The sequence below is a fragment of the Brugia malayi genome (genome assembly GCF_000002995.4).
Source record: "Brugia malayi strain FR3 genome assembly, contig: Bm_v4_Chr1_scaffold_001, whole genome shotgun sequence".
In the NCBI taxonomy this organism is placed as follows: Eukaryota; Metazoa; Nematoda; class Chromadorea; order Rhabditida; family Onchocercidae; genus Brugia; species Brugia malayi.
This window is the reverse complement of record NW_025062475.1, coordinates 12,810,970-12,825,175: the sequence shown is the minus strand read 5'-3', so window position 1 is coordinate 12,825,175 and position 14,206 is coordinate 12,810,970. Positions and strand designations below refer to the sequence as shown.

The following is a 14,206-nucleotide window of genomic DNA, read 5'->3' as shown; positions in this document are numbered from 1 at the left end:
ATTGGAATCAGTTGAATGCGGAAGAAACAAAGGCATAAATTAGACAAATCTATGAGTACAAAATGTTTTATAAAGCCCATAAGTGTTGAAGAAGTTCAAAATGCATTAATTGAATTGGCTCTTTTACATTTATTTTCATTGCTATTGCTACTGTTAACGTTTAATTAAAGCTATTAGTTGAATTTAGTAGGCAAATTTAGTATTCATTAAAAGACAATAAATCTCCATGATTCATCGATATTAATTTTTTTTTTTTTGATTCAAATTATTTCACATGTTTAGATTTTTACCTTATAGCTTTTGTAACTTCAACATTTTGTTTGTTTTGTTTTTTTTTGAAAGTTTTAATTACCATTTTATTACGAATATCTAAGTAAATAGTTTTAGACTTAGAGAACAGAAACATATGAAGTATTGAAAATTATTGGCTGAAATTGCTATTGTTTTTTTCCAGTAAACATTTTTATCAAAACACATTTATCAAAATTTATCAGAATACTTTTGCAAAAAAAAAAAAAACAGAATGTTACTGAATAATTTAGAAAGAATGATAAGTTGAATACATCGATATGAAATGTTGCAATTTCAGGTGAAAGTATTGTAGTATGTAGCAAGAATCAGCTAGATTTAGTGCAACGAATTATTCAACAAAAAGCAATTTTTGCTCGTAGATGTGAAGTTCAACGACGACGAATTAAGCTAATTATTGAGGTTATTTGAGCTGTGCAATCTTTCTTTTTTCTTTTTTTGTAATTTTTTCATCATTTTCACTCGTATTTCGGAAGTTCGACAAATTGAATTAGGTTAATTATTGAGTTTATTTGAATTTTGCAATTTTTCAATTTTTTTTTTTCTAATTTTATTTTTCTTTAATTATTCAGTGATTCGTAATCATTAATTTCATTACTATGATAACTTATAAATGTTAATCAGTAAGTAATAATTTATAATAACTGATAATTGTTTCTGTCAATTAAATAATCAATTATGATTATAGGCGATATGCAGTGGTCTTTGTAGAGATGAAAATGATCTAGAAAATTTACTATCATTATTGTTTTTCGAAAGAAAATTAACGATAAAGGATGAGCTCAATTTTCTTATTACAAGAAAATTAATTTGTCAACAAAAAAATCACGGTATTAGTTTTGTTATTTTCAAATTATTAAATAAAATTATTTTATTTTTTTCAATTAATAATTTGTATCATTGAGCATAATAAAGATTTGAATAACATTAATGAAAAGATATTACCAGGCATTTTTTTTTTCTAAGGCATTTTTTCTCATGCTTTTTAATTCGCAATAATTTTTTGTTTATTTCATTCTATTTACAAGTTAAAATGATACAATTGAAGGACTCTGCGGGACTCAATTAGGCCAAGCCGTGTTTACATCATCGCTGTCACCTGATATTGCATTACAAGTTTATGATGATCTTGAAAAGGCGACACGTTCCCTTGCTTTGGATAATGAGCTTCATTTACTTTATTTGGTATTTTTTAAAGTCTTTCCCATTTTTTTCCAAAAACTATCAATAATTTCAATAGCTCTGAATTGATGAATAGTGAAGTGTGAAATACTGAAATAAGTTTCTTGAAAAATGAGAATTAATTTAACTGAAAAGCATTATAAATGATTAAAGAGAAAAAAATTGAGTTGTTGAATTTTTGCTATACATAAAATTTCATACTAATAGCTAATAAACTAATATGACTAGATGAATAAGTAAAATTAATCATGTCTGTATCAACATCATTATCAAATTACAGTTCCATAATTTAAGGTAACACCACTTCATAGTGATTCCATTTGGATGAATTATATCGATTGGAATGTTTACTATAATATTTGGTCTAAATTACCTACCAAATTACAAAGAGTGGGCAAAATGATTGGTATTCTTGATAGTTTCATTCTTGGAAAGATACAAGGTAGACAAGCATCCAAAATAAGCAATATGCAGGTATTCATTCAAAATTACTTTTTCTATTCCAAACTTAAATAATCTTATTTTGCATAACAATTTCAGTTATATTTGATAGTATTTACACGATGATACGATAATAATATTTCTGTCGATTTAAAATATAAAGGATAAAAATTTAAATTGCAATCGTTTCTTGACAAATAAATCACTTGAAAAAATTACATATCATATTATAAGTAGTATTTTAGCTAATCACTTTTTTTTTTGCAATACAATGATTTATTCTTAATTTTTTATTCTAATAACTTATGTCATCTGCTATCAATCAACTTTTAACTATTATATGCTTTTGTTTGTAAATTTATTTATTTTTTCTTTTTATAAATATTTCAGGTGCATTTACGTTTTCTTTCCGCATTGGCACTTTACGATCTGATAAGAGAATATTCACTTGGTGATGTTGCTCGACGTTTTCGTATTAATCGTGGAGCATTGCAAACGTTACAACAACAATCCGCAACATATGCCTGTAAATTTTTATGTGATTTAAACTGAAATTTCTTTTCATTATTTTCTTTTTTGAATTTTCAATATATTTTTCAGTCAATTTAAAATTTATAAGTATTATATGTAAAATTGTTACATATAAATTTCTCATTAACTACCAATATGCATTATTGATCACAGTAATAATAGTAATATTAATAGAAAACTAGATGAGAATGGGAGATAATCCAGTTTTGTTAAGTGAAATTAGTAAATCTGATTGGATCAGATCAGATTAGATTATTCTTTCTCATCTCTTAATTAGATCATTTAACAAATATGAAGAATAGAAATTAGTTTTTGCGGCTTTTCTTTGTTAATCCTTAATTTTGACACAAACAAGGCACTTAAGTAAGGAAAATGAAGCGTTCAAGTGCCCTCATTAAAACGTTACCCAAATGAACAGAAATCTTTGCTAATTGCCTTTGTTATCGTCAATAACTGTTGCCTAACTTTCTCATTCTTTTTCTCTTCTTTTCATCATATCTATCATAAATTTTGTCACAAATTTTTAATCCCTTCAACTTCTAACTACCGTAATTCGGCCCCAATTTGATGTAGTTAAAGCGCAACTTTCCATACTAATTATTATCCTTCATTTCTCTCTCTCTCTCTCTCTCTCTCTCTCTATCTATCTATCTCTCTATCTCCTAACTTGTATTAGTATGGTAAAAGGAGGGAGAAATTGGCCAAATTAGGGAATTTTGTGTTTCTGACGATTTTACATGAATTTCAAATAGGAAGAAGACAAAATTACTTTTGATTGTGGGAAAATTAAAATTATAATTCAAAATGTAGTAATCGTACAACCAAAACATACCACAAGTTTTGTAATTAAAGAAGCATAAAATTAATATTTAATCATTATTAGCATTCATAATTATTAATGATTAGGAATGATAATATCACTAAAGAACATGAAATTAAGAGTGGGAACAATGATTTATCAGTGTTTAGTGTTATAATATATAATGTTGATATAGCTTTAATTATTATGATGTGTTAGTAATTAATTACAATTGCTGTGTTTTTATTTTTGTTTGTCTAGGATAGTGTAGTTTAATTTGTAGTAAAATTGTTTTTATTCGTATTTAAAATTTACAATTAACATTTTCAAATAAATAATGTTATTGCATCGTTGTTTTTTTTGAAATTCTAATCAAAAAAATTATCAGTGTTTTTACAAAAAAAAAAAAAAAAGGTGGCAATGTAATCTTATCTGAACTTTGAGTGCTAATCATTTACTAATAAGATAGGTGCTGATAGTATAATATTCCAAAAAATAGCTCTAATAATAATAATATACTTTTAATAATAGCAAGAAGAAATTGTCTCAATAAGTGTTAATTTCAAATTTCGAATACTACTGATTTAAATTTTGTGCTTCTTTTCTTTGAAACATGCTTGAATTATGAGAAGAAATTATATCGTATTACTAAATAAAGTATTTCTAAAATAATATGTATATCTTTTTCTCTTATTTTCATCTCTTATTCCTTCTTATTTTCATTCTTTTTCTTTCACTTTTCAATCATATATAAGATATAGCAAAATGTAGCAAATTTATGATCATAAAAAATTTGTTGAAAAATTAATTTTCGGCAAATTTTTTCAACTTTTTATATCTTACAATTAAATTCTTCAAATTTTCTATTTGTCAAATTTGACTTCTAATAATAATTTAATACTATCAGTTTATTGCTCAAGATTTCACTTTCACTTTTGAAATCATACCTTTTACAGATATGGTTGTATCGTTTTGTGAAAAACTTGGTTGGACATATTTACGAAGTGTATTGGATGGTTTTTCCGAACGATTAACATTTGGTGTTCGTAAAGATTTAACAGAATTGGTTCAAATTGAAGGTATCGATGGTATAAGAGCTCGAGCTTTTCACAATGCTAATATTACAACAATTCCTACATTAGCTATCACTTCAATTGATGATATTGCAAAAATTTTACGATCTGTTGTTCCTTATATCAGGTAAGTATATTTGACTTATAGGTATATATAAATTATGCTTTTATTGAACTATCCGGTAAATTTTAAAAAGACACATTGCTTTAATGAACTGCTAATATCTGTAAAATATTGTAAGTGATTTGTAGAAAGAGTGATGGATGCAGTAATTATAATAAATTGAAGGTGAAAAAAATGACAAACAAAAAAAGCTAAGACATTTGTATTAGGTAAAGCTTTGTGGGATGACAATTATGATAATAAATAGTTCAAATAGTTATGATAATCAATATTATCATAATTTTTTTAGATTTTTAGCCAAAATGATAGAGTTTTGTAAAAACTCTGATAGATAAATATTGCTCAACGTGATTCAATGTAAATTAAATCAGTACTGTTCAAAAAAGTCGTTTTAATTACTCTGTTTTACTTTTATATATTAAATTAGTAAATGAATTAAAATTAAATTAAAGTTAAAAGAAATTAGTTCATCCATTATTATATTTGCTTACAACCTATGTACATAACTTTATGTTTCTTAAATATTTTAAAAGAATGATATTTGAATTCATATATTGAATTTCTTGTTATATTAAGTAATCTGAGGCAAGTATTTTTTTTTTTTTTTAATTTAATCTGATATTTGTGAATAACTGCACATCTGATTGATATTTCATTCTCTCTTTCTATCTTTCACTAAAAGTATGATGATTAAATCTTCGAGAATTCTCCGAGAATAATTAGAGAAATGACAAATGTAAAAGAATAAATGAAAATATATGCAAATCAGCAATTGTCACTCGTAAAGGCTATAATAAACTAAGCTTTTAATGTTTATAATCATACAGATATATACAATTATATATAAAAGATAAATGCAAATAAAATTTCTGTAAACATAGCGAATTGACAAGCTTTTTAGCTGTCATCCATTTAATTAGTAGCAATTGGGTAACAATAGTTTGGTAGTAAAGAAGTGAAGTCAATTTGACATAATGGAAAGAATAGTTAAATGAAAAGATGGACTAAACAGACGACAAACGACAACGCCATACGTTTCAAGGCCATCATCATATTTTAGATAAATGATTGAGATTAAATTGTAGAAATTAGGAAAGAATAATTTTCTTTTCTTCTTTTTTTTTTGTTTTTTCTTTTTTTTTTGTTTTTTTTTTTTTTTTGTTTGGAAAAGATAGCATATAATTGTAGCAAAATATTACGTCATTTATAATGATAAATGAATAGAATGATGTTTTATGTTAATAAAATTTGTTAGAGAAAAATAATAGAAAAAGAAGGGGATGGAAAAAGATTATAAATGGTAATAAAAATAATATCATATCAAAATATATAAAATATAAATTTTATAGATGAATTTCAATTTTTAAAAAAAAAAAAAAAGTATTTAATTGAATTATTACAAATATTTAGTATTATATTAATGGTATTAGATTTGTTTAGAATAAGCTATCATAAAATTATGCATTTGTTATAAAAATTTTTTGTTGATTAAGTAAAAATTAAATGAAATGCAACGTGAGAATTTTTCTAATTTTAATATTTATTTGAAATCTGTAGTTATAATTTTTTTTTTTTTTTTTTGTTATTGTTAATTTTTAATTTATTATAGACGTGATAACAATGAAGGATTGAATCGTTGGCTTGCTGGAGAAGGTTTAATGACAGATGTTGAAGCAGCTCAAATATTAATTCAACGTGCTCGTTTAAATCTTTCCTCTTCTCTCAGGTTAACATATTAATTTTTTTTTTTTTTTCTTACACTGAGATGGATATCTGAACTTCTTCAAATATCGAATAATTTTTAATAATTCTACAATATGTTACTCAATAGAAAACTTCAAATAAAGATTTGAAATTCTAGAATTTATTAGAGTTCATCTACCATCTATTGGTTTAAGTTTTATTCAACTGTATAAATGCATATTTTATCAAATTTTACCAAAATATTTCACTTTGATAGATTGAGAAAATTATGAGGAGTTAATTCAGTTATTTAAAAAGTGAAGTAGATAATTTGAAAGTAATTCTATGCAAATCGTCAGATTATTTTTTATTTTAATAAATGAAATATTTAACTTTGTAATAAGTTATATAGATTTAATTATTCATTCACTAAATTAATCACTATTAAAGTATTATTTTAATGGTTTTATTGCTGTTGCTGTCATTGTTAAATGGAGAATCTCCTTATGAAAATAATTTTGAAGCATTTTTTTCTGAATCAATAAGATATTTGGTTTTCGACCAGTTAAAGTGAGTGCACCCAATCTAATCTGTCTGTCAATGAAGTAATTTTTCGGGCAACTTATTTTTCTTATCACCGATATTAGCTTATCATTTGCAATTATCAGTTAATTATGCTACTATTAAGTGATAGAACTGTATCAAATGATAGTATATCAAACTGGAATTATCATTTAGACATTATATTGTGGCATTATTTTTGCTAATAAGTGAATTAATTTGTCTTATAAACAGCAAGCAGTAAAATTTAATATAAAACAGCTATTCTTCGTTAAAATTAATAGCCAAATGTTGAATTTATTTGTGTATGTGATTTTTTTTTTTTTAGTTTTAGCTTTTATATTCAATATCTTAGCTATAGGCTAGAACTATGCCTTGAGCAAGTAATAAAATACATAAAAATATAACTAACTGTTGAATTCTTTAATCCAAATTGATCGGCCTCGAAATATTTATGCTTAAATACTTCACCATGTTGATAAACCGATACATTTTATAATATGTATGTCGATTTGTTTACTTCCTCCAGACTTTATATTATTGTCATTTTTTATAAACTTTCCTTAAAAAAGCTTTTTTTTTTTATTCCAATTAAATCAATGAAACTTTTCTTAAAGACATATGTGCCATATTATTGAGATCACAAAAATTAATGTTATTTATTGCGACTCTTAGTCTCTTTATGATTCCATTTTAAAATTCTATTCCAGGGCTATTGGCATATTCTCAGATGACAAAATTGATTCTTTGTTTTCCACGGTGACATCAATTTGTGAAACTAATCATGATAAATTGAATGCTATAAGCAATAATTGTGATGAAAGTAGTATGAATCCTAATTCTGTCCTTTCTTCAGATGTTGAATTTATTTCAAGTGATTTCTTCACGGTTAGTATATTCTTTCAATTAAAACATCTAAAGTTTGAATAGTTTAATCTTTTGCTGAAAATTAAAAATAAATGTCTGTGAATAACTAAAGTAAGCAAAAATAAAATAATCAGGAAAAATATCATTAATAATTAATTTTTTTTCAATATCTTTTATTTGAATTTTGATTTGAAAATTGAATCTTGTATAGTCTTGAATTATCTAGCTCATCGTACTCTAATGCTATAATTTATGGAACTTTTGGAGCAAAAAAAAAAAAAAAAAAGAAAACTCAAGGTTTGAATTGTATGAACAATTAATTCAGCACATTTATAAAATGAACTAGTATTGTCTTAATTGGTTTTATGCCTAATTAATTATGAGATGTAGACTTAAGATTGTTTCTCAAATTTTTTTTTTTTTTTTCACTAATAATTTGACGATATTGTCGTTTTGCAGCATGAAATTTTACCAACCACAAGTACTTCTAAAAATTCGGAAGAACAAATTGCAGTAAGCACTCAAAGTTTAATCCAAACATCAAAAGTGATTGAAAAACGACCACCGAAAATGGAATTACTGAAAAGCAGCAATTCTGATGAAGTAGAAAAAGCTATTTTCCATAATTGTTCAATAACAAACAAAGAGAATTTGGTTATTCCGGATAGATTGGATGTGGAAAATGTTAAACAATTATGTGCGGATTTTGCTCATACTTCAATGTCGGATGAAACATTGTTACGTTTTGGTTGTAGTCAGTATTCCGGTGAAATTCAACAAGTTACGCAAGCATTAGATGCTATTGCTGTTCTAGCTAACAATGAAAAATTTGATGAAATTAAATCAGAGAAGCAACAAGATGAGCTTACTGATTTGAAAATATTTGAATCGTTGAATATTTTTAATTCAACTAAAAATGAAACTCAAATGATTGCAACAACAACAACAGCTACAAGTGGGATGAAAAATGATAATTTAGAGAAAGATGAGGTGAAATATTTTCATGATTTCAATATGAAGAAATCATCTACAATTCAGTTTAACGATGAACGTGCTATGTCACAGCAGATAACACTTCAAAGTAATGAAGAAGAAAAAGAAATTATTGTCAATTCGGATGAAAGTATTAGAAATCAATCAATTTTTGATCATAGTAGTGATTTATTTGATCGAACATCTTATTCATCAATTAGTTCGCAATCATTTAATACACCAAAGAATTCATCATATTGCATAAAACCTATTGATCAACAATCAACAATTAATTGTCAATCTTTGCAATCATCACCAAGTTTTCAAAGTCCTCTGCATAAAATTTTAAAATATGGATCATCACCTGTTACTATAACTATGGAGAATGAAATTAAATTTAATGAAAGTGTTAAAAATGATATTAAACAAAATTTCGACAGCAACCAAACAGGAACTACTGAATTTCAAATTATAGATGTTTGCGGGTACATTTAATTTATTTGGAAAACAAAATTTAACTTTGCCTTCTTTAAATTAAACTAGAATAATTCAATGTGAAATTTTAAAAAAGGAAAAATTGACAGAATTCTGCTTGCAACAAAAATTACTCTACATAAATTTTCAGATCTTCTACAATATGGGAGCAATTTTTGATACGTCAAAAATATTGGAGTCAAATTGGTTTATGCATTGCAATATGCAACAAAGAAATAATTGGAATAGCATTATGCCCATTAAATGACGAATGTGTTTATATTGATTTCAGGCCAAGTGGGTTAATTTCAGTCTATATTATCATAAGTTGAAGTTTAATTGAAATTAAACTGAATTATTTCTTATCAGTCATAATTGAACCTGATATATCTCTTATTAGTCATAATTATGTTTTTTTTTTTTTTTTTTTCAGAATATGTTTCTGAAATTGAAATTGATAAGCGATTAGAAGTATTGGATAATATATTAAAATCTGAACAAGAAAAGTACATTTATGATTTACTATCATTTTCACGTTCATTACGATATCTTCGAGATTTAGTCGATTCACCTATCCTTTTTAATCGCTGTACTTGCATACAAACAGTTTCATATTTAGCCCATTATCGTACACTAGATGATTCCGCTCTTTCTTTTCAGGTTTTTTTTTTTTTTTTTTTTTTGTGTGAAATTTTAATAAAATAATTATTTGTCTCTTTTAAAAATCAATTTTTGTGTTTGTTCAACCTTTTTTAGTGATTTCTTTAATAATAACTTTGATAATAATTACTTCATTTTTCGTAAATTTAGAATAGAAAAATTTTTAGAAATTAAAAAAAATTTTGATATATCTTAAATGATTTATTTATACATGATATCAAATTATTTGTGATTCTGTTCTATAACTATATATATATATATATATATATATATATATATATATATATATATTTTATTATCTTTCAGGATTTACTTTCACAACTTACTTCTCCAGAACGTGCTGTAATTTTAAGAAATGCAACACCACGATTACGAGCAGCAATTAATGCATTTATATGTTTGCATATGCATAATGATCTAATGTCGGCTGCTGTTCGATTATCTTCAATTAAATCTGTAGAATTGGAATTAAAATCAGTTGTTCTGTTCAGTGAAATAGAAATTACGGGTATAGCTTTTGATAGGAATAAAGCTCTAACTCTGAATTCTAAGGTATTTATACGTTATTAACATTTAAAATTTTTAAGTTTTCAAATTTCTGAACTTCTAATCTTTTTTTCTTCTATTTAAAAAAAAAAAGAGAAAATGTTTCGTGATTTGAAACAAGGTTATTTTTGTTAAATTGTATTAATAATTTTAGCTTCAACAAAAATTGACCGAAATTGAGGCAAAAGCTTATGGTATTAGTGGAATTCCATTTAATTTTGGTTCAGCAGCGGAAATTTCTCAGGTATCAAAAAAAAAAAAAAATTTCTACATCAATGAAAATTGTTAATTTTAATTTATCATAAAAAGAAAAAAAAACAAGCTTTCGTTTAATTAAAATTTTAAATTCTGATCAAATTTAAGCTTAAACTCTGAGATAATAAAGGTAATGTCAATAAATGAATATTTAAGAATGCAAGAAAATTTTTAATATACTTTTGTGATATTTAGATACTTTTTGTACGTCTGCAAATTCCACCACCAAATGCATCAACTGGTCGACATTATTCAACAAACAAAATTGTTCTGCAACAATTAGCACCAAAATATCCTATCATAAGTTTAATTTTGGAATGGAGACGAATAAATACCGCCTTAACTGTAAATAATTTTTCATTCTAAAATCATGGATTATGATATCATTTTCCTCATATCAGTAATCTTAGCATACAGCTTGATACTATCAATGCAAGTGAAACATTTAATCTTGTATTTTCTTGCGGTAAAATTTTTTTTTTTCTCTTTTTAAAAATTTTAAAATGTACTGCAAACATTTTTCAGACATCTTTACCAATACTTTTAAAATTGTGTTGTTCTGATGGACGAATTCGTGCTAATTTTATAACACATTGTTGCACTGGTCGTGTTTTAACAGTACATCCAAATGTGCAAAATGTGCAAAAAGATGCAATTATCGATGGTTTTTCCATTCGATCACTTTTCATTGTTCCGAAAGGTTTGTAAATTACTTTTAAATATATCAAAAATGAAAAACGCTGATTTGATTATATATAAAAGTATTCACTGTTAAGCATACTTATTGTTAGAAATGTAAGCATATTACAGAAATTGTGAATCTTAATGAGTAGTTATTAGGTTCATTTTTCCTGCTAAAAATAGTAATAAACTATTTCTTTTGATCTTTAATTTTACTCTTTATTTTATTTAAAATTAAAATTTTTACTTGTAAAATGATAATAGTACAAAATTACCATTTTTCTTTACAATTTCATCACCAATTTAATTTTAGTATGTTTAAAGGTAGAATTCTATTATCATCTGATTATCGACAGTTAGAAATGCGAATGTTGGCACATCTCTCAGCTGATCCTAATCTCATATCTCTTTTCTTGACCAAAGATGATTTTTTCGAAATTATTACGAACAAATGGAATAAAAACGAAACATTGCATATTAAAGTAGATCGAAACAAAGTTAAACAGGTTATTAATCTTCTATTGTAATAAATTTGTACATTTTATTCTTTGTTTAAATATATTTGAAGCGAAAATACTTTGACAAATTAGATTCTAGAAAGACGGAAAAAAAGAACGAAAGAAAATATTGATAATTAAACTTTTAAAAAATAAAACTATTCTAGCTTTATTTTTCAGCTTTGTTATGGTATTATTTATGGCATGGGTGCCATATCATTAAGTAAAGAATTGGGTATATCAAAACAACATGCTCAACAAATGATCATATCTTTTTTTCAGTTGTTTCCAAGTAAACTTTAAAAAATTATTTCATCAAATCAAAACAAACGGTGTTTATTAATTTTATTAATTCTATCTTTTTGATAATAAAAAGCTATATTTAATTGCATTATTTTTGCAATGTTACAATTAAATTTGGAAATATTATCCAAATTAAAGTTTAATAAAAAAAAATTTCCTTTCAACTAATTTTGTTTTCCATTTTTTTTAATTACCACTTTCTAACTTCTTTATTTTCTCTTTATTTCTTTCCTTTCACATTTGAATTATAGCTGAGATAATGTTTACTATATAAATAATAAAGTATGATAAAAATATAAAGCTTCCCGCAGATATTTTTTTTTTCGTTGCAGAAGTACGAACATGGATGGATAAAATATTAGCTATGTGCCGAACTAATGGATTTGTGAGTACTTTATTAGGTCGTCGACGATTTTTACCTCAAATAACTTCTGCTGTGCTGCAAACAGAGTTAGCTCAAGCTGAACGTCAAGCTATCAATACTTGTATACAGGTAGATGTTAGATATAGATATATGATTTTTTATACTTATTTTTAGTTGCGGAACTATTTAATTTTTTTTTTTTTGTCTCTCTCTATTTGATTAAATAATCCGAAATACGAGACTTTACGGCAAGAGTAGATGAAGTGATGATAATTTGTGGTATATTAGTATAGTCATTTTTTTTTTTTTTTTTATATATATATATATATATATATGTAGGATATTAGTGCAGTAATCTTTTTGGTATGCTTGATAATATTCAAATATTTGTCAGTTTTATTCATTTAATCAGATTACTTTTTTAGGCGTTCAATAATTGATGGGTAATAGGGCAAAAGACATTTTTTCTTTTATATATATATATATATTTTTAAGCAATCAGTTAGAATTAATACATATCATTGATAATAAATATTTGTGTACTTCTTCATACAGATAATTTTATCATTTCTCTGACAACAAATGCTTTTTTTTAGACTGTTTTTTAAATTTTTTAAAATAGAAAATACATCTTATAGGGTTCAGTAGCGGAATTGTTTAAGATGGCGTTATTGAATTTACGGAAGAATTTATTAGGTCAGTTTTTTTTTTTTCTTGTGAAAAATTATGCGAACAAAGTTTGAAAGAAAATAGTGAATTGGAAAATCGATAGATGTAATAGAATGTAGATGATAATGATATGAATTTATTAACATACCAAATACTAACTACACTTAACATTCCTAAAAATAATTTGAATACAGAATATTTTTTTTTTTTATCAAAATTTGTTTTAAAAACACAATATATTGAAAATTTTAGGAGGATTTTGAAATAGTTAACATATTCGCATATATTTACATTTTAGGTACTAATTCATCTATCGTCATGCAATTGCACGATGAAGTGTTAATAGAAACGGATGAAAGTTCGATAGCTTCAATTGTTGAAATTATCAAACATTCTATGACATCGGTTACTCCAAATTTACGGGTTCCATTGGCAGTTAAAATTTCATTTGGTAAAAGTTGGGGAGAACTTCAGGAATGTACTAAAATTTGAAGATTTTAACTAGTTGTGAGCTACTAGCTAACGATCATTACGAGAAATTGAAATTGTCATTTTCAGTAAAAGAAAATTCAGTTCTTCTTGTGTCTTTTTTCGTTATTGTGGTTCAGATCTCATTTGATTAGTATCTATCATTAAAGTTTCATTTCTTTCGAAAACATTCCCAATGTTTTATTATTCTGGTTTTTTTTTTTTAAATATGTTACAACTAACTTCTATAAGTGATATGAATTATATAACTTAGATAAAACACTTTTTTTTAAAAAATGTGATATAGATCATTCTGGAAAAAGATTAGCTGCTGTTTTTCTTTTTTTTTTTTTTTTTTTTCTATTAAAAAATTTCCACATTTCAAAAGTTTCCCATTTTCATTGATCGATTAATATCATCATCTGTTATTGTATTGTTTAGCCTTTGTTCCGATTTTATTTGTCAGTGAAATTAATTTATATTTATGTTTATCTATTGTCAATAAAAAAATTTATCCGATTGTAAATGATAGCATATGATTGCCAGTGATTGTTTTTGTTTATCCATTGTCAATAAGTATTTAGTTGATTATCTTTGATATTTAGTTTATATTTAACCAATTCTCATTGATATTTAATTTGCACTTATCTGATTATCAAATATATCAATTGTTTGAAACATACTGTGATCACAGATACTATTTTCATTAGTTGTGCATTGAAATTATAGTTTTATTTATTTCCTTTC

General features: G+C 25.0%; 1 protein-coding gene across 1 annotated transcript; it reads left to right on the top strand.

Annotated features, from left to right (window-relative positions):
- Positions 1-406: 406 nt before the first annotated feature.
- Bma-polq-1.1 (Helicase conserved C-terminal domain containing protein) lies at positions 407-13,483 on the top strand (the record flags this gene model as incomplete). The annotated part of the gene is made up of 20 exons (XM_043077709.1): positions 407-411; positions 612-711; positions 998-1,139; positions 1,358-1,494; positions 1,786-1,965; positions 2,323-2,458; positions 4,219-4,462; positions 7,414-7,591; positions 8,030-9,027; positions 9,168-9,313; positions 9,450-9,676; positions 9,983-10,228; positions 10,377-10,466; positions 10,673-10,822; positions 11,003-11,177; positions 11,483-11,664; positions 11,836-11,947; positions 12,291-12,451; positions 12,961-13,018; positions 13,290-13,483. The coding sequence occupies 20 exons, from the start codon at positions 407-409 to the stop codon at positions 13,481-13,483; spliced, it is 3,861 nt and encodes a 1,286-aa protein (XP_042933643.1).
- Between the last annotated feature and the right edge of the window lie 723 nt (positions 13,484-14,206).